Source organism: Gorilla gorilla, chromosome 8 (genome assembly GCF_029281585.2).
Source record: "Gorilla gorilla gorilla isolate KB3781 chromosome 8, NHGRI_mGorGor1-v2.1_pri, whole genome shotgun sequence".
Classification (NCBI taxonomy): Eukaryota; Metazoa; Chordata; class Mammalia; order Primates; family Hominidae; genus Gorilla; species Gorilla gorilla.
In genome coordinates, this window is record NC_073232.2 from 89540031 (window position 1) to 89566233 (window position 26203).

At 42.7% G+C, this 26203-nt stretch overlaps 1 protein-coding gene across 22 annotated transcripts in view; it reads left to right on the forward strand.

Annotated features, from left to right (window-relative positions):
• The window catches only part of LOC101129712 (supervillin), a 277906-nt gene that overhangs the window by 187069 nt on the left and 64634 nt on the right, over window positions 1–26203 (forward strand). For 9 of the 22 annotated variants that reach the window (XM_063710246.1, XM_055352396.2, XM_063710243.1 and 6 more), the window contains 10 exons: window positions 11689–11769; window positions 14296–15225; window positions 15582–15752; window positions 16467–16501; window positions 17088–17149; window positions 17905–18044; window positions 20688–20783; window positions 23045–23288; window positions 23733–24309; window positions 25125–25350. In XM_063710246.1, the coding sequence (XP_063566316.1) occupies window positions 11689–11769; window positions 14296–15225; window positions 15582–15752; window positions 16467–16501; window positions 17088–17149; window positions 17905–18044; window positions 20688–20783; window positions 23045–23288; window positions 23733–24309; window positions 25125–25350 (2562 nt within the window). The remainder of the gene's footprint in view (window positions 1–11688; window positions 11770–14295; window positions 15226–15581; window positions 15753–16466; window positions 16502–17087; window positions 17150–17904; window positions 18045–20687; window positions 20784–23044; window positions 23289–23732; window positions 24310–25124; window positions 25351–26203) is intronic. The other 13 variants (XM_063710249.1, XM_063710245.1, XM_063710250.1 and 10 more) reach the window with 8 other exon arrangements.

A 26203-nucleotide genomic window follows, 5' to 3' on the forward strand; every position in this document is an offset into this window, starting at 1 on the left:
GTCGTTATCACGGTATCTGAGTTAGTCACCTAGATCACATATAATAGATTCTCAAATAGATTTTAAATCAGTTATAATAGTAATTAAGACTTCGTTGAGCATCCCAAGTAAAGACAGGATACTTCATATTTCGTATGAGTTAAAATCTTAATATTAAAAAAATTTATATAACTTGTCTTAAGACCTAGAAAAGAGCATTGTTGACATATTTAGGCCTGTAATAAAATAAAGCCACTTCTTTGTAGGTTATTTTGAAGATGCATGTTACCTAGAAGTTTTCATAAGCCAAGCCTTAGCTTCACAGCACTTTACTTTCATGAAAAAGATTTAAAAGAATTAAGAAATTGTAAGGACTTCTAGAAGAGGTGCATGCCTTATTTTCTAAGCCATTAAAGGTATACAATTCTATGATTCATAGGCAAAGAAACCCAAAGTAGTTTATATATTTATTAGGAAAATACCTGGGACATATTTACATAAAGAGGGATGGAAAATGTGTGACAAATTCAACATTTAAAAAAATTAAGATTAACATTGTAATGACAGCAGTGATTCAGCTTATAAAAATTGATTTACAGTGGATTAAAATTCTGCTTAGATAGTCTTTATCTAGAACCAGGAAATTCAAGTTTCAGAAAGTCATTTTCTGATTCCTATTTAGGGAGAAGTAAGATGAACCAAAAAAAATATGTTGTAACCCAAAACAGTAACAAAAGAAACCTCCTTGGTGACCTAAATAACTGTATATGAAAATAATGATGTCATCTGATATGGAAACATGTAACCGAAAACTTTAAAATCAACACCTGAAGACAAATAGTACCCATGAATAATGTTTAATGCTGTGGTTTTTTGTGGATTTTTTTCTGTCACTAAAATGGAATATTTTTCTCACTGCTGCACTCTCTTATCATCTAGCTCTGCCAAATTTTTGGCTATTAAATCTCTGAATCAACTCATTCCCATTTAATCATTTTGGTCTGTGCTTGCTAGCAAGAGGCTGTCTTATTATTTAAATACGAATATGATGACACTCATGAATATACCATCAAAAGATCACCAATAGTGTCCTAAATATTCAAATGTGAGCACCATCTCCAGAATGTGCTCACGTACATTAACACCTGTACACACCTGTGTATATATACAGAATAATCATTAATTCTTATACTTCACTATGCTATACTCATTAAGCATTATAGGCAAAATAACAGTCTTTAGGACAATATTTACCTGAATAATACATTTATTTTACAATTCTTTAGTATTCAGTTTATATGATAAAGAAGATTTTTAAAAAAAATAGTTAATTGATTCATTGATATTACAGGATTTTTAACTCAGAAATCCTGTTAGATGCCCAGGAATTCAGTTGGACACATTGCTCTGAGGAAAACTAAGAATACACATAGTAACGAAACAGGTGAAGTAGAAAATAATAAGATACTTCCAGCCCCACCTCTCTAACTGTTACAAACCTGTAAACTTGAAATTTCAGAAATGGTATTATTTGCTGGAGAGGTAGTGTTACTGATTATGAACCATTCTTTATTAATTCCACCACTGTGAGTTTTAGAATAAAATTAAAAGGGATTTAGGTCCTATGGATTATTCAGATTTTTAAACATCTGAGCTTGAGCTTCTACTACTAGAAATTCCGAATCCAAAGCTCTTGTTGAATTTGTTACTTTATGCATCTCACGTATCTATATAAAGAAAATGTGCTGTATTTTTTACTTTTATGAGTGGAGAAACTCACTGTCTTCAGTCCTGCTGTTGCCTTTGCTGAGCATCCGGCCATCACTCTCTGTTCTCAGGGAACTATGTGACTGGCAAAGGGAATGAAATGAAAGGTAGACCTCATTTTCTTTCTTTCTTTTTTCTTTTTCTTTTCTTTTTTTTTTTTTTTTTTTTTTTTTTTTTTTTTTGAGACAGAGTCTCACTCTGACGCCAAGCTGGAGTGCAGTGGTGCAATCTTGGCTCACTGCAACCTCCACCTCCTGGGTTCAAGCGATTCTCCTGCCTCAGCCTCCCAAGTAGCTGGGACTACAGGCATGCACCACCACACCCAACTAATTTTTGTATTTTTAGTAGAGACGGAGTTTCACCATGTTGGCCAGGATGGTCTTGATCCCTTGACCTCATGATACGCCCACCTCGGCGTCCCAAAATGCTGGGATTACAGGCGTGAGCCACCGCGCCCGGCTGGTAGACCTCATTTTCTAGTAGTGATCCACTCTAGAAAACCCTCGTTTATTAGTTTTGTTTGTCATTACTGTACTGCAGCCCCTCACCACTCTTTTCTCTTTAGCAAATTGTATCCTTAGTAGTGAGAACATGATATGGAGGTTTCATGCAGAGCTGAGGCTGACATTGGACCCCTGGGAGAGTTGCCATTGGTGGATGATGGTTTGGGCAGGGCTCCCCATGGACGCCAGAGAGCCGCCGATCAGCTCAGGAAATAGACCAGGGCACCCTCTGGAATGCAGCTTCTGTAACACCTTGACACGGTGCAGCCTCAGCCACTAAGAAAGGAAGGTGCTTGTGCTAGGCACTTGGAGTTTATTTCTGATTGCATTTGCTCATCTCCTGATGAGAGATTTTAGTCTAAAAACTGTCTCCAGAGCCTCAAGCTCTCTTGGCTCAGTGGTCTGTTTCCATGCACTGAGAGAGGTGTCTGCAGGAGAGCATCGTGCTTGACCTTCCACGCTCCCGTGTCCACTAGCAGGCAGGTTTTCTGACACAGGCTGCGGGATTCAGGACAGTGCAATATGGAGAAACACACATCTTGGGGGCCACTCTAAAGAACAGACATCTGGGTCCTCCTCACAGCTTGTTCTATTACTGGAATGGAATTGGCTTCACCTTTCAGTCCCTGTACTCCCAAACACCTGTGCTCCCTGCCATACTCTAGAATCCCAACTGTTAAAATAGATGGGTAAGTCATTCCCTCTTTTTTTTCATTTCATCCTGTTCTTATTGTCAAGTGACAATTCTTATTCTTTTTTTTTTTTTTTTTTAGACAAGGTCTCGCTCTGTTGCCCAGGCTGGAGTGCAGCAGTAGCACAATCTCACTGCAGCCTTGACTTCCTGGGCTCGAGCGTTCCTCCTGCCTCAGCCTTCTGAGTAGTTGGGACTTAACAGATGCACGCCACTATGCCTGGCTAATTTTTGAATTTTTTGGAAGAGATGGGGTTTCACAATGTTGCCCAGGCTGGTCTGGAACTCCTGGTGTTAAGCGATCCACCCGTCTTGGCCTCCCAAAGTGCTGGGACTACACGTGTGAGCCACCGGGCCTGGCAGACTATTCCTATTCATTGGACTAAATGTAAATATATCTCCCCAAACCCTAGCTACTATGTACACTAGCTAAAAACTCAAAGGTGTGTGAGATTTTAAATGCAAAATTTTTCCTTGAGCCTGTGTCCTTGCAGATTTTGTACCTGTGCCTATCTGCAGAACGGTCATTAGCAGTTTTTCCAAACAAGCGACTTTTAGCAAATTAACCGTTAATTTTAATGAGATTCAAAAGTTAATAGCCATTCTTAACGTTTTATAATTAGAAGCTGTTATATAATTAGAGCTGGACACCCACATGGAGAAACTAATTTGACTGTGCTGGATTTGACTTCACTTTGGTAACAGGAAGCACTTTTTAGTCTGTAGACCCTTGGGAGTTGTAGGGAGTTAAAGCTGATCATTATATACTATTATATACTTAGGGATACAACCCAAGGGCAACCCCTGGCCTTTATGAAAACCTGGAGTGAGTTATTATTTCCTGGTAATACAATTCTCTGCCAGCCAGTTGCTGCATCAAAACCGTTCTGATACACACACCTAAAGTCACCACTTCCTCGTTCTGGTCCCCAGTAACCCTATAAGCCTCTCCCCTTGTAGGTGACCTCTGCCCTGTGAAGGGTTGGCTCACCCCAAGATTCCACAAAATAAGTTGTCTGTTTGTTTATGAGAACAAGGCTTTTTAAGTACCATATGTAATACATGCATATAAATGCATGTATTTAGATCAGATTTCTGGAGGAGGGATTGTAAGTTTGATGACTAAAGGGGAGAGGGGAGAGATGGAGGAGGAAGAGAGGTAAGAAGGAGGGGGAGAGAGAGCGAGAGAACAGGATCATGTAGGCAAGAGAGCATGTGTACCTGGAACAATGGTTAGAAACTAACAAGGCGAAATTTAATAAAGTCTTGAATTTAGATGGAAAAAAAATCAGTGCACAAGTTCAAGATTGTGGAAACCTGATTTAACAGCAGTTCGTGGGAAACAGACCTAAGGGTTTTAGTTGACAGCAAGTTCTTTATATGACTGCCAAAGTAATTAGTCCAATCTTGGGGGACATTAATGAAAGTGAGTTGCCAATAGCACAGGTAGGCAATGGTCCCCCTGCGTCCTGCAGTGGTCAGATTACATCTGGATATCTCTTTCTAATAGGGCCACTGACAAATGTGTCCAGAGAAGAGTCCACCTTCCCATCTGCCCTGCTTTCTTGACCTTTCCAGGTTGTTTTGTTGTGTTTTGGTAACTTCTCTCTCTCTTAACCCGTGTATGCCCGAGGTTGCAATTTTTTGATTTTTGCAATCAGACCTTGGTGCTGTCCTTGAGCAGTAGAATATAAGTAACTCCCACTTGCTTAGCATTCCAATAATGGAACACTAGGCATAAATGGGCTAATAGAAACTGGGACCATTTTTGGAGTCACTTCCACTTTCTGTGGTGTTTAGACTCTCGCACCAATCTGCTCTCATTATCGTATCGTGAGTTTCCCAGAGACAGAGCTGGAGCTTGGCTCAGCTTGGCAAACGGAACCCTGATGTTATTAGTTTGGCTTCTGGGTTGCTGATGATTGTACTGGAAGGGAAAAGAGGAGAAACAGGTCATGAGCCAAATGAGGAGTCCCACAGATGCCACTTCACAGGCACCCTATGTCGTAGGAAGGATATTCAAATGTCCAGCACCTAACGGGTACAAAAAGTAGTTAGAAAAAATGAATAAGACCTGCTTTGCGTTAGCACAACAGGGCAACTATAGTCTAATAACTGTGCATTTTAAAATAACTAAAAGTATAATTCAATTGTTTGTGACACAAAGAATAAATACTTAAGGGGATGGATACCCCATTCTCCGTGACGTAATTATTACGCATTGCATGCCTGTATCAAAACATCTCAGATACCCCATAAATACATACGCTTACTATGTACCCACAGAAATTAAAAATTAAAAAAAAAAAGACAACAAATGGCAAGCACCCTAGATCATGGCTGTCATACCCAGAAGAGGATTTTAGCAATTTTGTAAGGATTTTTCCAGACACGGCACTGTGAATTTGGTGTTAAGCTCTTCTGTAAGTCTGGTAAGGATGATTGCAGCGATAGCATTACTTTAGTAGAAGCTTTAAGAGATGAGTAGATACCTTGCTCTAGTCATTTTCATATCTCCTTCACTGCAACTGGGATATCCAACAATTTCAAGTGACCTAGAAAATCATTTTTGAATGAATGTTCTGCTATTTTCTGTGTTTGCTTAAAGTGTCACCAAACTATAGCAGTGCTGTTTGAAATAGCCAATCTGCAAACTGTTTATCAGCACACAACTTTGAGACACTCACACCCAAATGCAAATTATGCTTGGTTTCCTTCATTGAGAAAATCATGCTGTGAAGAAAATGTCAGCTGAACTACACAGCAGGCTTAGCGACGTTGTTAATTTCCCTTCTGGTGACAGCCTTTTGTCTAATCATGGAGCAGGGACACCAATCAGTGGAACACACTGTGAGCAGCACTTGTTTATACGACAAAGCTCTTTCTGCTTTGTCTGGGATTGGGGTTCTTGTATGTGGTCTTGAGTCAGGCTGCTCATAAATATCATTAAACAGTAAATGGGAATCGTGATAAGTGAGCAGAAAATCATCGGCCGCTTGTGGAGCGTCGTGAACTGAGTCCACAGCCCCGAATGGCTGATTCTAGTCTAGTCTCATGATGAAAGCTGTCAAGTCCCCGATTACCTTATTCTAGGAGTGATGGTTCCAATCAGGAGGTGAGGGGATGCCAATCCAGCCTTGCACCTTCCTCAGATTCCAGCATTTTCTGACAATTGTGCTTTCTGCACATACCTCCTCCCTCCCTCCTTTCTGGGCTGCGGTTACAGCATTCGGGCCTTCACTGAGATTAGCTCAAAGGGAGACTGGAAGAAATTGGTCATCTCACATGTTTATCCTGCTTCTGCCCCCAGAAAATGCTACATTTTCAGTACTCAAGAAGTCCTTACTCTGTAACCCAACGATGACATATTTTTTAAATGAGGTATAATTTACATCAAATACACAGATTTTAAGGATGCAGCTTGGTGAGTTTGGGTAAATGTATAATCATCATCCCAGTCAGGATAGGAAACATTTCCATCATCCCTTGTGCCTCTGTCCACCAGAATTGATTCTTGACTGCATGTGCAAAGACTGGTATAGCCTCACAGTAAGTATCCTGTGTTCAACTCATTATGTTGTATAAAGCAAATCTCCCACTGTTAATTTCTTAACAAAACCTTACTTATCAAAAATAATTAAGCGTAACATTTAGGAAGACTTCATGAAATAATGTCACACAAGATTAAAAGACATGAAGAGAAAATAAAGGAGAAAAATAACCACCATAATTCAGATGTGATCTCTCTTTTTGTTCATGTTTTTTTAAAAATCTCACCTGCTATTTTACTGTCTCTCCAAAACAATGCCCTGTGGGCCCCTGAAGTAAATTTTGTACTTTGATGGAATGAAATATTTTAAAATCTCAGTTGAGCATCACTTTGCCAACCCCTCAGTATTATGATCAGGCTGTGCTGCTCCAAGGTGGAAAGCTCAGTCCACAACCTTCCACTGCCTGACTCCTTTGATTTGATATTGTTCATTGGAGAAACAAAGGAAGAAGGTAGTTAGGTTCTGCAGAATTCATAGGTAATCGGGTAACTCTGCTGACGGTGGAAACAGCACTAGAGAGAGATCCACATCCGGTCAGGGTTGTGGCTGTGACCAGGAAGTTCTTGGTGTCTTCCTTGCTTAACCTTAGAGTCCATGAACACTGGCATCCCAACCTCATTCTTACCCATTCAAGCCAAGGAAGCAGCCATTTTCCAGAATGTGGAAGCTTGTCACTCTGGAAGGCTGGAAGGAAGGTGCATCCTGGGGGGTCCTGCTGCACTGGGTCCAAGCCCCATCCTTTTGTTATCAGTCGTGTGATCGTGAGCAGTTAATGTCCTTTTTCCCTTGCACCTCACCATCTGCATCTATAAAATGGAGACGAGAAGACATCTTAGAGTTGCCGTGGAGATTATCATTCATCAGTTAATCATTCCATGAGCATCTGAGACCTACTGTTCACCACACATAGTTCCGAGTGCCGAGGAGATGAATGTGAACGAAGTCTCTCTCTCCAGAGGCTGTCACATCCTAGCGAAGAGAGAGGGCTGTAGCGGAAGGGGCAGGTGGTAGGGATGATGTTAGTGAGACCACAGATCGGGGAGGGCCTTAGAACCACCGCAAGGGCTTTGGGGTTTGCACTACTTGATATGTTGAGCCCTAGGAGGGTTTGAACAAGAGGAATGACTCATCTGCCTTACATTTCAAAGCATTATGCTGGCTGCTAAGCGGAAGATAGACTTTAGTGGGGCCAGGATGAAAACAGGTAGAATAATGAGGAGGTCATCTTGGTAACACACGTGAGAGGCGGTGGTGGCTTCAACTAGAATGATGGCAGCACAGGTGGTAGAAAGAGGTTATATTTTGAAGGTACCCAAGAGAACTTGCTGATGAGGTAGGGGTGGGGTTTGAAAGAAACAGAGGAGTAAAAAGCGAGTCTCAATTTTTTGGCCAAGGCAACTCGAAGCAGGGATTTGGCATAGGGAAGACTCCAGTACAAGTTGGGACAGAGGGAAGTTAAGAGTTCATTTTCTGGGCATGTAAATTTAAGACGTCTATTAAATATCCAAGTTGAAATGTCAAGAGCACCCTGGGGCTCTGTATCGTGGGGGTGAGGAGGAGAACTCAGCTAAGAAGTCTGATGGGGGAGATGGGAGACAGAATAGGGGAGTGTCGAAAGTGTAGATGCTGCTGCACAACTCAGAAGTGGCTGCATTCTGTGAGATCATTGCTACGCAGCACCCAGGACAGCCTGTTCACTGTTGGTGTCTGATTTAGGCCTCTCCTCATCCCTCTCTCATTTTCATTTCAGATGGCAGATAACCTCACCCAAATACATGTCATAGCCAACCTCAGGGATCCTGAAACCCTTACTTGGAGAAATGCTTTTCTAGATCACTCCTGCTTTAAATGTACTAAAGACAAAGTCAGGCCCTCCTGGTGAGGCTGGACTCACCCTGCTGAAAATCGCATGACTTCTGAATTGGGTCTCCATAAGTATTATGTCTTCAAAGCATAAAAAGAGAAATTCATAAACTTTCATTGCTCTGTTGACTATGAAGAAGGAAAAAGATAAGAAAAGCATTTAAAAGGCTTATTATGTCCTAGGCATGATGCCTTCACATACTTTGTTTGTTTGTCTGTTTGTTTATTCGTTTGTTTGTTTATTAGAGGCCGAGTCTCACTCTGTCTCCCAGGCTGGAGTGCAGTGGTGCAATCATAGCTCACTGCAGCCTCAAACTCCTGGGCTCAAAGGATCCTCCTGCCTCAGCCTCCTGAGTAGCTAGGTCTACAGACACATGCCACCATGCTTCACTAACTTTTTAATTTTTTAAATACAGACAGAGTCTTGCTATGTTGCTCAGGCTGGCTCGAACTCCTGGCCTCAAGGGATCCTCCTGCCTCAGCCTCCAAAAGGGCTGGGATTACAAGAGGCGTGAGCCACCACACCTGGCCTCTTTGTTTCTTATTACATACATTTGTATTTATTTTACAGATGTTCCTCAACTTACAATGGGGTCGCATCCCAATAAATCCATCATAACTTGAAAATATTGCAAGTCAGGAAAACAAAGGAAACACTAAGTCAAAAATGCACTTAATACACCCAACCTACCTTAGATATCCTCAGAACACTCACATTAGCTTGGATTTGGACAAAACCATCTGGCCATACAGCACACTATGGAGATGGGTCGTTCCCCTTATGGTTGTATGGCTGGTGGCGATCTGGGAGCGGCGGCTCACTGCCTCTGCCGAGCATCGCAGGGGAGCATCGCACCACACACCACCAGCCCAGGAAAAGAACAGAATTCACAATTCCAAGCACAGGCTCTCCTGAATGCCTATGACTTCCACAACATCTTAAAGTCAATAAATCTTACATTGAACCATTTTAAGTCGGAGACTGTCTGTATACTCAGACTTTGAGTATTCACCACCCTGGTGGTAGTCCTTTGGTTTTTGGCTGGTTTCATATTTCAGGTGTAATAAGCAAATGGAGCCCAGTAAGTCCCCTGTGTCTGTGTGGGATTTCCATTTTATAAATGCTGACCCAACATTCTTACACAAGCCCTTGATGGAGTTTGACGGTGATATTGATCAAATTTTATTCTTGTCAGTTAAGGTCATGTTCGAAAAGTTGTATTGCACTTCTTTTACAAAGCCCTCTGTTATACAGAAAGCATTCAGCCTAAACATAACACTGTGAAGGCAGCAGATTCGTTATAGGAACTCGATGTCATTTCCAACAGCAGGCATCTGCTGGCCCCTCTTCTCCTCTTCACACTGGACTGAGTTGCACTGCCTTCGTTCCTGGCTGCAGGCGATGCGCCAAACTCTTCCTATCAAATAAAAGTTGATGAATTGGACCCTTTATATTTGGAAATGAAATGACTTTACATACATCTTAACTTTTTATTTGCTGTGGGCAAAATTGATGTGGTGCAGAAGATGGGGAGGTGGGGTGATAGTTTTAGGAGTAGCAAGGCTGAAGGATCTTACTGGAGAAACAGATCAGTCCAAGCCTAGACCGAGATAGAGGTCAGTGGTTACAGCAAGTTTACAATAGCGGTGCCAGGTACCTGCCTGTCCCCTCCAACCAAAACTCAAACCAAAATGATTTTAGAAAATTAAGTTGATTATAACTTTTATTTTCTTTTAGAAATTTCTTTTTGAGCTGCAATGTGTTTCCAGCCTGGTGTTGAAAAATTCTTGCAGATAGGCTCATAAAGTTTTGAGCTGGTAAACATTGTAACTAGCCTGTAGAATTTCCTTTTTTTCTTTCTACATTGTAAGAGGAGACAGGGCAGTAATCTGAGTATTCCTCCTGTGACTTGCTTTACGTTGTTAAAACAAGGTTGTCCTTACCCATGATGTTTCTCTAAAATACCTTCAGCCTGGTGTAATTACTCGTTCATATTCTGCTTGGCATCATACTCAGTCGTGTGTTGAGGAATGAATGTGTGGACTATATATTACCTAGCCTACCTGCGGTTTAAGGTTTTTAATGGCTGTGTTGATCTATGATTCATTTTCGTCGTTCCTTAGCTCATTACTTGCGCATACTAGGAGCTCAATAAATATCAGCAGAATGGACCTGAATTAGTACTTGTAACTCTTGTGTTGGTCACATTATTCAGTGATAATTTTAAAAGGCAAATGTGTAATAGCAACTAAAAATGTGATCCCATTGACTTATTTTATTTTTATTTATTTTAATTATCTTCTTTATTTGAAATGTGTTGTTTTACATAGATGCTATTTTTATATTAGGCTATTTACCAATATGCCACTGCAAAACTTATGGAAATTAAATTACCTTTTACTTTTAGTCAGCTGCTTACAAGAGAATTGCCTGGTATTTGTGGGCAGAGTGTGACTATAACAGACTCTGTTCTTTTTTTTTTTTTTTTTTTGTGACAGAGTCATGCTGTTGTCGCCCGGGCTGGAGTGCAGTGGCATGATCTTGGCTCACTGCAACCTCCACCTCCCAGGTTCCAGCAACTCTCCTGCCTCAGCTTCCCGAGTAGCTGGAATTACTGGTGCCCACTACCACACCCGGCTAATTTTTTGTATTTTTAGTAGAGACGGGGTTTCACCATGTTGGCCAGGCTGGTCTTGGACTCCTAACCTCAGGTGATCCACCCACCCCGGCCTCCCAAAGTGCTGGGATTACAGGCATGAGCCACTGCACTCGGCCAACAGACTCCTTTCTAATAATTTAAAATTACTTGGGTAAACACATGATTTGATGGCCTTAGATACATTTATTTTTACCTCTTGATTTTAGTAGTGAGCCACATGTCCTGGAAACTCCATGAAGTGAATATAAACTCTGTAGCAAAATGTGCTTATACATTTTCAAAAGCCAGAATTATTCTTTTTTTCCCTATAGTATTCCTGTTTGTTTATTTTTTTAAGTTTTAATTTAGGTTCAGGGGTACATGTGCAGATTTGTTATGTAGGTAAATTGTCACAAGGCTTTGGTGTATTAAATATTTTGTCACCCAGGTAATAAGCACAGCAGCCCACAGGTTGTGTTTCCATCCCCGCCCTCCTGCCTCTCTCCTCCCTCAAGTGGGCCCTCATGTCTGCTGCTCCCTCTTTGTGACCATGTGTACTCCATGTTTAACTCCCACTTATAAGTGAGGATTATTCTTAATAAAAATCAGCCTTTAGGTTTTAAGTTATGGTAAAGTCTGTGTATATGTTGACGTTTTAATAGAGATTATCTGGTTTTGTTTTTTGTACACAATAGTACAGGGAAACCCAAACATGAGTGGTTTCTCCAGAAAGATTCCGAAGGGGACACACCTTCACTTATCAACTGGCCTTCCAGGTACCCGCACGCCGGCCCTCTGGGGCTTGTGTGCATGAGTGTTGCTTCCTCCTGCCTGACCACACATCAGCTAACACCCACTCTCCTCTTGCCTTCTTTAATACCAGTGCACTTGAAAATCATGTGGAAGTTACTTTCTAATCATTTGCTTTTCTCCTCCACATGCCCTAATCCATGCTAATAGTATCTCTCCTTCCCCCTCTTTTTCAATCTTTGTCAATCTTTCTTGATTGACAAACCTTTTACTTGACCTTTTGCTTTTCCCTTGTCACCAACTCACATTGGACTGGCCAGTGAGGGGCAGTAGTGAGCACCCAGCCAGGCCCTGGGCTCCTCTCCAGAGCTGGACTCACTAGCCGGCGTCCCATCTGCTCAAGCTCCCCACTGCTCCCAGCCCTTCCAGCCTCCTTGCTTTCATATCTCCTCATCTCTAAACCAGTAGTTAATTTTCAACAGTTAAATTTAGGGCATGTGGTTTTAAAAGCAAACAAAACCCCTATCATTTCATTTTTAAGACTGGGGGCAGGGAGAGGCGGAAGGAGTCAGAATGAGTAAGTCATGGAAGGACAAAGCTCCACACACAGAGTTTCTGACAGTCACTTTGTTCTTGGCTGAGGACAACATTCAGATTGTCTCTGATCAGGAGCACGCATTCCGCAGGAGAACTGGAACCGCGCTTCAGTCTCCTTTTGATTAACAAACGTTTTAAGTATGAAAACCTCCAACACTGGCTCATCTCTGGGAAAAATAACAACTCAGAATGTTTTCTTTCCCTGAGTTGTTCATAGTTACCACCTCTATGTGTGTCTGTGTGGATTGTCCTTAATGACACATATATAGATACCCTGCCTCGTATGTTAAAAAAAATATATAGGAGTTTTTATCAAATTTAGCAGGGTGCACTTGTCATTAAATAAACTATTCTTTTCCATACAGTGCACATCATAAATAATTACTTTTGCCAATTAAGCCTAAGTAAACGGTCTAAATTCCTCTCCCCGCAAGAAATCCCTTTTCCCACTCCAAAAGCCCTCTTTACTTTTTAAAGCTGAGCCCTAATCAGTTTTCCATTCTCAAGTAGTTGGAATTGTGTCTCCTTTCCCACTACATGGTACTTCAAAAACCAAAAATAAGAACTAGATAACACTATTAAACATTTACTCTTTGCTAAGCACTAAGCCACGTGCTCTGCAAATATCACATTACATTATGTCACTATTATTTCAATTTAAAAGGTAAAGCAACTGAGGCTTACTAAGGGCAGGTGAGTTGCCCAACACTACACAGCTCAACCTGGCTGAGCCAGGATCTGAGCAGAGGTCTCTTCCAACCCCACAGCCAGAGCTCTTGGTTTCTTTGTTTTGCAGTAATGGAAAAAGGTCTGTAGCTTTTGAAAAGGATGTCAGTTTTGCTCTCAGATATTTGAATAACTTTAGAAACAACTGGAGCAATCTCTCTTTATTTTTATCTTATTTTTGTTTAGGGACAGAGCCTCTCTCTGTTGCCTATGCTGGAGTGTAGCTGTACAATCATAGCTCACTGCAGCCTCAAACTCCTGGATTCAAGTGGGCCTCCTGCCTCAGCCTCCTAAGTAGCTGGGACTACAGGCACACGCCACTGCACCTAGCTATTGTTTTTTACTTTTGTAGAGACAAGATCTCACTATGTTGCCCAAACTGGTCTCAAACTCCTGGCCTCAAATGATCCTCCTGCCCAGGCCTCCCAAAAGGTTGTGATCACAGGCATGAGCCCCACGGCCTGGCCTCTCTTTTGGGATTCATTTTTAACTAAGAGCATAACAGCAGGACAGGGGGATGGTGGTGGGAAATGTTCACTTCATTAGTTCTGTCAGCAACTATCTTTTCTCTAACATTCTTTTGGTGCTAGAATTATTCATAATGATGCCCAAACTGGCCACGTGCCTTCTGAATGAATGAATATACTCTGCATTGCATGAAAAAGCTTGTGAATGTCTAGTTGAGTGCTTTAAAAGAGAGGCGATTGTTGTATCTTGAACTAAATAAAAAGCATAAATAATCTTGAGTGCTCTTACATTTTCAGACGACAATGAAATTACAGCGTTTGGTCAATAGGTGTCTGTATGCCAGGAACCTTTCCCCACAGTCCGTGTTCTGGGCGTGTACATGAGGAAAGCTTACTGATTCAAGGGACCAGGCTCGTTATGCCCTAATGCATGCTGGTGGTGGACATTAACGCATTTTTCTGTGGCTTCTGGGTATTTATTTAGTCAGAAGGCACCCATTCTCCCCCAGGATAGTATCTGACCCCTGCCAGCTTTTACAGGGGTAGAGTTAGTTTTGCACCTCCCGGGCATACATATGCAAATTGGAAACTCAACTCAGGATCATCTGACAAGTAGTTGACATTAGACACCAAAATGCTTTTTCACAAGTTATTCTCTCTCAGGTCAGTTTCCATTCACTGGTAATCTATGATCTACGCATGCTTTCCTCCTGTGAGGCCGTTACTGCACTTTGCAACTTAAATCCTTTTTCTTTCTTAAAGAGTTAAAGTTAGAGAAAAATTGGTGAAGGAGGAAAGTGCTCGAAACAGCCCTGAACTCGCCTCAGAGTCCGTAACTCAGAGGAGACACCAGCCAGCGCCAGTTCATTACGTGTCATTTCAGTCTGAGCACTCGGCCTTTGATAGGGTCCCCAGCAAGGCAGCAGGCTCTACACGACAGCCAATCCGTGGCTATGTCCAACCCGCAGATACCGGTCACACCGCCAAGCTGGTGATGCCAGAAACCCCAGAAAATGCATCTGAGTGTAGCTGGGTAGCATCAGCCACCCAGAATGTCCCCAAACCTCCCACCTTGACGGTTCTACAAGGTGACGGAAGGGATAGCCCAGTTCTCCATATCTGCGAGTCAAAAGCAGAAGAAGAAGAAGGGGAAGGAGAAGGAGAAGAAAAAGAAGAAGGTGTGCACTTCACTGAAGCTCTCGAGCAAAGCAAGAAAACCCTACTGGCTTTGGAGGGTGATGGGCTAGTGAGAAGCCCAGAAGATCCCTCTAGAAATGAGGACTTTGGTAAGCCTGCTGTGAGCACAGTCACCTTAGAGCATCAGAAGGAACTGGAAAACGTGGCACAACCCCCTCAAGCTCAGCACCAGCCCACTGAGAGGACAGGCAGGAGCGAGATGGTTCTCTACATTCAAAGTGAGCCTGTGTCCCAAGACGCCAAACCAACTGGTCACAACAAGGAAGCCTCGAAAAAGCGCAAGGTCCGCACCCGCTCTCTGTCAGATTTCACGGGCCCCCCTCAGCTCCAGGCCTTGAAGTATAAGGACCCAGCTTCCAGGAGAGAGCTGGAGCTGCCCAGCTCCAAGACCGAAGGGCCTTGTGGGGAGATCAGCATGCTGGACACAAAGGTCTCTGTCGCCCAGCTCCGAAGTGCGTTCCTGGCATCTGCCAATGCCTGCAGGAGACCTGAACTGTAGGTGATGCTTCACACGCCCTCCAGCTGTGTCACTTGCACGTCCTTGGCAGAATGATTCACTCCTCGACCTGTGTTGTGTTCTGCATTGAATCATATTAGCTTAGCTCACAAGTGCGTGCAGGGCGACTATGCGGAAAATGGCTCAAAAACTACCACTCTGCTTCTGCCTACTAATGGGGAACTAGCGGATTGGGTGTCTGGAATGTCTCCTTCCTTACGTGCATGGTAGAGGCATGAAGAGGGGTTTGGTGGTGTCTGTCCCTTGACTCACGGAGATGCATAATCCTTTGCCGTCTTCTCTTTCTCTGTCTTCGTTTGCCTTCCTTATACTCTCTGCCCTTTGATTCTCAAAGCAAATCACGGGTGGAGAGGTCGGCCGAAGGACCTGGCTTGCCCACCGGTGTGGAACGGGAGAGAGGGTCCCGGAAACCAAGACGCTATTTTTCTCCTGGTGAAAGTAGAAAAACTTCCGAGAGATTTAGAACCCAACCTATAACTTCAGCAGAACGAAAGGAATCGGATAGGTAGGCATGCGTATGCGCAGTTTCCTCATCCAGGAACGTGGCAATGACACAGGAGTTTTACCACACTGACGGTCTTGAAGCTATTTATATAGGATGTTGGCGATTCCATAATTCTTCCATCTAACCTATAAGCGTTATTTATTTGGCTTATTTAAAAGTCTTTTTAAAGAATGCTAGCCTTTACAGCGGTATTATGATACATACACAATTTTACATTGCATTCAGATGATAAGAAGTAAGAAACATTATTTTTCTTTATTTAATGGTTTTAATGTTTTTTTACCCCTTGTTAAATTAGACTCCAGATTGCATATTCACCAGATTTTACAGTGAAAATAACTGAGGAATTTTATATTCATTTTATAAATGTCCATCTACTTGTTGTATTTGAGTTTTATACTAAAGTGTCATATACTATTGTATAGAAATGGTAAGATTTGTCTGGAAAATTGTCATCAGTGGTGTATAACAAGTTGTTCTTGTGCCTGGTCTCTCTCCACGGGGTGTGTACTTGGCTGGGATTGTGTGCACACACGCTCCACAGTGTTGCTTCACAACTGTATGTGTGTTTTCGCAACTAGAATTGCTACCAGGAGGTTATTTCTTAAAAGAATTTAATTGCATTTTTATTTTTACTTTCAGTATGATGTTTTATTTCGATCTTCTGCTCCCACCTGCTAATGTATTATTGTTATTTGCTAATGTCTTTCCTAGGTGCACTTCACATTCAGAAACGCCAACTGTCGATGGCAAGTACCTGTTTCCCTTTTTTTTTCTTCTTTATTATGTCATCTAGACTGGATTTAATAATAAGGTTTTTGGCTTTTTGAGAGAGTAAGATGATGGAGCATAACAATGTCTCCCTTTGCTGCAGGTTTTCGTTCTGTGAACATAATAAAATCTAGTTGAAATTTTCAGACAAGCTTTCCCTTCTTTTTGAGAGCGGTTAGAGAATCATACAGTGACCAATGTAAAAACAACTCATTCAAACCAAAGGAGCAGGTTCTTCTTGTTGTTGCTGCTGCTACTATTTAAAACTAAAAGAAATTCCCCCCATAAAATATATTCATGAAATCTCGATCAGACAAACGTTAGAGTAGAAATCCCTGGACAGAGTTTGCTTTGGTTTGGCTGGGTTGAATTGCAAGGGAAATTAGTACCTTTTCACTGAGCAGAAAGAATGGGCTCCCTGCAAAGGGAAACTACCACCAATTATTATTTTAGTGCACCTATTGTTGTATTCAAAGATTTCCAGGTCAGCCCTGAAAGACTTTTTGGAGACCGAACTTAACCTTCTCTAATGATGTCCAGTTTTTAATTTGTGGCTTTTTGCAGATGAAGAAAAGGTGGATGAACGAGCCAAGCTGAGTGTCGCCGCCAAGAGATTGCTTTTCAGGGTAAGCTGTGCTAACGTGCTTGAATAGAGATCCCTACTGGGTGCAGTACTCCCAGCTATTTGAGAGGCCAAGGCAGGAGGATCACTTGAGGCCAGGAGTTTGAGACCAGCCCGGGCAACACAGTGAGACCCCCATCACAAAAAAAATAAAAATTGTAAGCCTTAGGGAGGGAGAATCTTGTGGACCCAGCCTACTTCATGCACCTCTGGGCATGCTAAGGCCCTCCTGCCTCTGGCCCACCTGTTGTTCTCTTCCTAATCTTTGGCTGGTTGTGGCCACCTCTGGACACAGCATGAGTGTACACTTCTGACAACAATACGAGGTGCTCATTAGTGACCCCTCCTGTAGGTCCTGTAGGAGAACAAAGTGAAGAATTTTTACTACCCCCATTTCCTTTCCTTGAATTTCTTTGTTAATTTTTTTTTAGAGATAGGGTCTCACTCTCTCACTCAGGGTTGAGTGCAGCAATGTGATCATAGCTCACTGCAGCCTCAACCTCCCAGGCTCAAGTGATGTTCCCACCTCAGCCTCCCAAGTAGCTGGGACTACAGGCCTGTGCCAGCATGCCTGGCTAATTTATGCATTTTTTGTAGAGATGAGGGGGTCTCACTTTGTTGCCCAGGCTGGTCTTGAACTCTTGGCCTCCAGCAATCTTCCCTCCTTAGCCTCCCAAAGTGCTGGGATTACAGGCGTGAGCCACCATGCCCAGCTCTTTCCTTGAATTTATAAGGGTTCCACAATATTTCTAATCTTAGGAGATGGAAAAATCTTTTGATGAACAAAATGTTCCAAAGCGACGCTCAAGAAACGCAGCTGTGGAGCAGAGGCTACGCCGTCTGCAGGACAGGTCCCTCACCCAGCCCATCACCACTGAAGAGGTGGTCATCGCAGCCACGTAAGTGCCCACAGGACTTCTCAGCCTTGGCTATAATGTCTTTTTTTAAAAAAATACATTTAAAGAGTGTTCAATGAAAATGAGGCATTGGGGAGGTGTTTTAGCTGGAAGCCACAGAGAAGTTAGTACTAAGGGATTTTGTTTACTGTGGTCTCTCTAAACTTTGTAATGGGATGTGTATCTTCTAGAAAAACTTGAAAGGAGTTTTTGTTCTATTTTGTTTCTGTCTCTGCATATTGATATTTTAAAAATCTCTTTGACAACAGAAAATAGAAACATGAAACTTGGTGGATTGCTGTGATGAAACCCCAGCTTCCACGGTCACCCACTCCTGGCCCCCTCCTGGCCGGTGATGCTCAGCCCGTGTCCCATTCATTTCCCCTTTCCTCCTGTGCTATTTTCAAGCAAACACCAGAGGTCTTACCATTTCATCCATAAATATCCCAGTACGCCCCTCTAAAAGATAAGGTTTGTTTTGTTCTTAATTGCCAGAAATCTCTTTTCTTTTTTTCTTTTTTCTTTTTTTTTTTTTTTTGAGACAGAGTCTTGCTCTGTCACCCAGAATGGAGTGCAGTGGCATGATCTCGGCTCACTGCAACCTCCGCCTCCTGGGTTCAAGCGATTCTCCTGCCTCCACCTCCCGAGTAGTTGGGATTACAGGCGTGTGCCACCACACTCAGCTAATTTTTGTATTTTTAGTAGAGACAGGGTTTCACCATGTTGGCCAGGCTGGTCTCAAACTCCTGACCTCAGGTGATCCACCTGTCTCAGCCTCCCAAAGTGCTGGGATTAATTGCCAGAAATTTCTAAAAATTAAATTGCAGTTTGATAACTTTCCAAACAATAGGAAGTTTGTTTTGAATAATATGTTTCAATATATTCAGAATTAATTTCCCAGAGTAGTTCATTCAGAGATCATTGCTTCAATCAAGTGAAAAATTTTATTATTTTTGCGGGGGGCATTGTTTGTTTTTTTGAGGCAGTGTCTCACTCTGTTACTCAGGCTGGAATGCAGTGCGCCATCTTGGCTCACTACAGCCTCAACCTCCTGGGCTCAATTGACCCTCCAACCTCAGCCTCCCAAGTAGCTGGGACTGTAGGCCCAACCACCACACCTGGCTAATTTTTGTATTTTTTGTGGAGATGGGGTTTTGCCATGTTGCCCAGCCTGATCTTAAACTCCTGGGCTCAAGCGATCCTCCCACCTCAGCCTCCCAAAGTGCTGGAGCTACAGGCGTGAGCCACTGTACCCAGCCTAGTTTTGTTGTTGTTGATGTTGTTAATTGGTTTTGTGCTTACCTTGGACACACAGACACCCTTCCTGGAAAAAAAAAAAGTTCATCCCATTAGGTTATTGACATCCCCAAAGGCCTCTATGTCAGTGCCCCGTTCTGTAGACCTGCTGTTAGATCAGCTGCCTGCAGTTCCTCCCCGAGTTGTTCCTCAGTTTCTTGGTGCATTTGTAGCTAAGTATATCCTTGCACTCATTAGGAACTCTTTGCAAATCAGTTTGTTTTTTTAAAAAAGAAATATTTGAATGGCTGGTGTAAAATAACAGGCAGACACCCATGGGAGCAAAACAGTAAATATAAGAAAAATTAATCCCATTTTAAGGCTCAATAAATCTACTTTGATGTGCCTATAGATTGTATAAGAACACTGATACTTTTAAAAAGTAGATTGAGGCCGGGCGCAGTGGCTCACACCTGTAATCCCAGCACTTAGGGAGGCAGAGGTGGGTGGATCACCTGAGGTCAGGAGTTCAAGACCAGCCTGGCCAACATGGTGAAACCCCGTCCCTACTAAAAAATACAAAAATATTGGCCAGGCATGGTGGCGCACGCCTGTAATCCCAGCTACTCGGGAGGCTGAGGCAGGAGAACTGCTTGAACCCAGGAGGTGGAGGCTGCAGTGAGCCGAGATCACGCCACTGCATTCCAGCCTGGGCGACAGAGTGAGACTCTGTCAAGAAAAAAAAAAAAAGGCTGGGCCCAGTGGCTTACGCCTGTAATCCCAGCACTTTGGGAGGCTGAGGCAGGTGGATCACGAGGTCAAGAGATCAAGACCATCCTGGCCAACATGGTGAAACCTCATCTCTAATAAAAATACAAAAATTAACTGGGCATGGTGGTGCGTGCCTGTAATCCCAGCTACTCGGGAGGCTGAGGCAGGAGAATCACTTGACCCCGGGAGGCAAAGGTTGCAGTGAGCCAAGATCATGCCACTGCACTCCAGCCTGGTGACAGAGCCAGACTCCGTCTCGAAAAAAAAAAAAAAAAAAAAAAAGAAAACAATATTCTAAAACACAGACATAATCTACTGATTTTTTGATAGCTAATATTTGCTTTTTTGAATTATTATTTTTTTTACACCAAGACATGTATTCTCAAGACAGAGTAAATCCTCCCAGCTCTGAACACCTATTCTTACCCCATTTGCTTTGGGTAGCCACTATCTCTTATTTCCTGAGTTTGTATTTGCTTTTCAAGTTCTTTCGTGATTTTTTCTCCCCAAAAATAATTAGCAAAATATTCTGTTAAAATTTTTGATTTAACGTTTCTGAATTTAAAACTATGCTGTCCTTAATGCTTCTTTTCTTCTCTCTCCTTATGAATGTTTCCTCTTTGGCAATTGCTTTTAAAGTGAACCTATCCCCGCTTCGTGTTCTGGGGGCACCCACCCTGTAATGGCGAGACTTCCTAGCCCCACTGTAGCTAGGAGCGCTGTGCAGCCTGCCAGGTACTGGACAGATACAGATGCATGCGGCACCCAGTGCAAAGGTGCCGAACAGCAGATGCATCCTAAAGTCTTGAATGTCTGTCGTTTGTTTGACAAACAAGTCAGTGCCGTGAGTTGTTCCAGAATGCGTGGCATTTTGTTTTGTCATAGCGCAAGGTGCTGATAACCACATGCTGGCGTGCGTGGGAAAACATTTTGTCTCTCTGCATATGTTATGTGTTAGAACTAGGATCACACTAACTCACGTATCCAGTTGCTTTGTTTGTTTTTCATAATAATGGTCATCCCTCAAAAATTTTGTTCTTCATCTAGATACTGTTATAGCACTTAATAAAGACTAATAGAAAAATGGGACATTGGCCAGGTGCAGTGGCTCATGCCTGTAATCCCAGCACTTTGAGAGTCCAAGGCAGGTGGATCACGAGGTCAGGAGATTGAGACCGTCCTGGCCAACATGGTGAAACCCTGTCTCTACTAAAAATACAAAAATTATCTGGGCATGGTGGCATGTGCCAGTAATCCTAGCTACTTGGGAGACTGAGGTAGGAGAATCGCTTGAACCTGGGAGGCAGAGGTTGCAGTGAGCCAAGATCGTGCCACTGCACTCCAGCCTGGTGACAGAGCAAGACTCTGTCTCAAAAAAAAAAAAAAAAAAAAGAGAAAAAAAGAAAGAAAAAAAAGAAAAATGAGACATTAACCTGAATGTTGAAATGCTGATAAGACCCAGTCTTTTTCAAACACCTGTAGACACAAATACAGACTGAAAACAATCCTCCCTCTTTCTAATTTATAGAGTCAATGCCATTATATTTTGGGACTGGGAAAATAACAATTTGTAGTGTCTAAACGTAGATGTTTTACTGTCGTGTTTCAGATTGTTGTGCTTTAAAATTATGTCCTTACATCAGGTCATATCCCTTCATTTTACTGTTATATGAGCCAAACCGCAAAAGCTAAAAATAATGGCAGTGCCGGGATAAAGCTGGTACACCCACAGCAGGGCCCTCCCAGAGAAGTGGGTTTCCCTGCCCTCCTGGTTACTGCACGAGGTCCACGGAGGACTCTGAGGCTCAGGTGGCTTTTTTGTCACTGGCCTCATTATACACCTGGAATATGGAAGCTGGCTACTCTTTGGCCTGGGACAGCCTGTGCATTGGGGATTCACTAGAATCAAGGCAGAATATCTCCTTTACTAGATCTGACAATTGGATCAGTCAGGGGCAGAAGATACAGTGCATTAAAAACCCCTAGAGATTCATATTGACCGTGAAGACTTCAGGCTTTCCTTCTCTTCTAGCTGTAAGTTGGAGGGAGCTCTTTATTTATTTACTGATTTATGTATTCATTCATTTATTTTTGAGACAGAGTCTTGCTCTGTCGCCCAGGCTTGATCACTGCACACTGCAGCCTCAACCTCACAGGCTCAAGCGATCCTCCCACCTCAGCCTCCTGAGTAGCTGGGATCACAGGTGCACACCACCAAGCCTGGCTAATTTTTATATTTTTTGTAGAGATGGGGTTTCGTAGAGATGGGGTTTCACGATGTTGCCCAGGCTAGTCTCCAACTCCTAAATTCAAGTGATCCTCTTGCCTTGGCCTTCCGTAGATATGAGCCACCGGACCTGGCCAGTTGGAGGGATTTATAATCACCTGAAATTTTCTTTACTCCTCTGGTTACTGGAAATTGCAGATTTGAGTACCTTTTAGAAAACTGGTAGGAACCTATGAGAGTAAATGCTAAGCTGAAGCAGTGACTCTTTAAAAATTAAGCCATTTGTCTTTAGCAAGTGAAAATCAAGACCTTCTGTTATTATGTTGTTGACAGAGGACTATATCGTTTCCTAATTATTTAAAATGAAAGACCACCTTCTGAACCATATCTTTAGATGAGGTCTAAATACACCGTAGGTAATACTTTGTGACTCCCTTTCATTCTGCTTATTACGATACTAACAATGCCGCCTCTCTGTCTAAGATAAGGTATAGCCAAGCTGACTTCAGTGTCTTAAACAGGAAATTTGTTTTGTAGAAATAATTCAGAGCTCAAAGTCTGCTCTTTGTAGAAGTGATGATGCTACGTGTCCTGTGCCGACTCTGCTTGTTGAGTAGCTGAACAGCTGCCTGCCTCTGTCCTAGACGTGCTTAGGGAAAAAGAAGCCCTTTGCAAAATGATGTGACACTTGGCAGAAAGTTAACGTAGAAACTTAGCGGTGTGCTTTTGTTTGTTGGTATATGTGTTGCTGACATTTTATTTTTTTCAGATTGCAGGCCTCTGCTCACCAAAAGGCCTTAGCCAAGGACCAGACAAATGAGGGCAAAGAGCTTGCTGAGCAAGGAGAACCTGATTCCTCCACTCTAAGCTTGGCCGAAAAGTTGGCCTTGTTTAACAAATTGTCCCAGCCAGTCTCAAAAGCGATTTCTACCCGGAACAGAATAGACACGAGACAGAGGAGAATGAACACTCGCTATCAAACTCAGCCAGTCACGCTGGGAGAGGTGGAGCAGGTGGGTGTGCTATAGTCCGATTGCAGTTTGTGTGTGTGTGTTCTTAAAGTATTGCACTGCAGTATTCCTCTGAGGTCAATGATGTAATTAAGGTGCTCTACCAGGAAACTGCTACCTGTAGGTGATTTGGTAATAGCTTTCTTCCTAAAAATGAGAATTCTACCAAGTATGTTGCTCTTTTTTTGTTTTCATACCTTGCTTGCTGAAATATCTAGAACGAGTCCATTTTGGAGAGAAAAAAATAGTATGCCCAACTGCGTTTCACCCAGAGGATTTTGTTTAATGAGACGTATTATATAACTATGTCCAGGAATGGTTTTCCACTAAGAGAAACAGTGAAACTGCATCAAATCAAGTATTTCAGCTTCTGTCAATTCATAAACCAGGATTTATATAGATGATATTTTTCAAGCAGCTTTTTAATTTTTAACTGTGTCCTTCCAGGTGCAGAGTGGAAAGCTCATTCCTTTCTCACCTGCCGTGAACACATCAGTGTCTACCATAGCATCCACGGTTGCTCCAATGTATGCCGGAGACCTTCGCACAAAGCCACCTCTTGACCACAATGCAAGTGCCACTGACTATAAGTTTTCTTCTTCAGTAGAAAATTCGGACTCTCCAGTTAGAAGCATTCTGAAATCGCAAGCTTGGCAGCCTTTGGTAGAGGGTAGCGAGAACAAGGGAATGTTGAGAGAATATGGAGAGACAGAAAGCAAGAGAGCTTTGACAGGTCGAGACAGTGGGATGGAGAAGTATGGGTCCTTTGAGGAAGCAGAAGCATCCTATCCCATCCTGAACAGAGCCAGGGAAGGAGACAGCCATAAGGAATCTAAATATGCTGTTCCCAGAAAAGGAAGCCTGGAACGGGCGAACCCTCCCATCACCCACCTTGGGGATGAACCGAAGGAATTTTCCATGGCTAAAATGAATGCACAAGGAAACTTGGACTTGAGGGACAGGCTGCCCTTTGAAGAGAAGGTGGAGGTGGAGAATGTTATGAAAAGGAAGTTTTCACTAAGAGGTAAGTGACCAGTGCCCCTAAAGCTTTAGAAAGCCACTGGGTTTTAGATTCTGCTTGATTTGTCCTGTGTCTGTGATGGCTTTTAAGAAAGTTCTATAGACAGTTTACAGCTAGTATTGGTTAAAAGTTCAGTGGGAATCCTATTCTTCACTGGATCTGACTAGAGGATACATCAAGTTTTCAGCAATAAAACTACTGGAAGTGCTTTCACGCATCTTCATGGAGTTTCTGTTGACTTTGGTCACTCACACAATGGCCTTCTGAGCTGCTTAGTTCTGGTGGCCCCTTTTAGAAATTGATGACCCCAAAGGTCCAGGCTGGGTAAGCACAAGGAATTCAGGAAAGACTTGACCCCAGTCTCTGAATCGCTAGAGTGCTTCTTCCTGCATGCCTGTTTTGCAGGCTAGCAAGCCACACTGCGTGGGCCCTTCATCCTCTTTCTACGTTTGTATGAAACAGTACAGTGTAAGTTATAATAGGGGTTTGCGTTTGTGAGTATAGCACATTTGAATGTTAAAGTATTATTTTGGAGAATAGAACCATTCTGGAGTAAATAGTTAAAGCTGACTTCCTGTGTCTCGCACACAGGAGAGAAACCAATTGCCACGAAGCATTTTGCTGTGTGGGTAACCCTCCGGGAAGTTTGGTTTTCTCACAGAGTGTAGCGTGCTGCAGATTTGCATAAATCCCAGTGGATTGGGTCACCCGCCGTGTGCCCACGGATTGAACCCTGAGAGCTGCACTGTTGAGGGCGAATCGCTGGAAGAATGTTTGCCTGAGGAGTTCAGTGCTGATGTTGCTCTTTTCCTTCCCAGCGGCAGAGTTCGGGGAGCCCACTTCCGAGCAGACGGGGACAGCTGCTGGGAAAACTATTGCTCAAACCGCAGCCCCCGTGTCCTGGAAGCCCCAGGATTCTTCGGAACAGCCACAGGAGAAGCTCTGCAAGAATCCATGTGCGATGTTTGCTGCTGGAGAGATCAAAACGCCGACAGGGGAGGGCCTTCTTGACTCACCCAGCAAAACCATGTCTATTAAAGAAAGGTAATGAGATTCGGTGAGCGAAAAGTAATTCTCTCGGGGAGGAGCTTACAGTTTGCTTTTAGAAAAACGATCTGGGTGATGGGCAAAGAGATGAAATCATACATTCAGCTTCTAACGGGACTGTGCTGTTGTCCTGGAGTAATTCTAGGAAGCTGAGGTGTTTGAGAGTGAACTGCCTTTGCTCGTGAGCCTGGTTTGGTAATGAGCCTGGTTTGGACAGGGCTGGTTCCAGACTCAGATGAGAAAACAAACAGAAACAGACTTCTGTTTTATTTATTTGCTTCCACTGTCCCAATGTCTTTTATAATATTAAATTATTGGACTATCTAATGACAGGAGCTGAGATCTTGGCTCTTCCCCTTTTAGTTACACAGGGTTCATACTGAATGCACAAACCTCTTGTGACTTTGTGTAAAATATGTGTAGAGGGAGTGAAGATAAATTTACATAGAGGGCATATATCTTTGGACTTAGAATCCAAGTTTTGTTTCTTTTACAGATTGTAAAATGGATGACTTTTCTGAACTGCATTTAGAAATTGTATGTCAGGTAATAGCTTGAAAGATTGCATTTCAGCATCAAATAACACAGTAGCCTAATTTCTTTCAAAAGAATGACATAGGGTGCAGAGGAATATATTTAAATTAGACAGATACAGAGAACTGGAAGTAAATTACCTTGGGAATGTGTTTTCCTTGTTAACCCTTAACCACAGATGAATTAAGCAGCAAAAGATGCAATAGTGGGAATAAATTCAGGGTTTGATAGCAGAGTAGGGTGACTAAATAAAAACGTATTGTACTCAGGTGATGGACATTCTAAATAGAGACTTGATCACTATGCATTTTATATG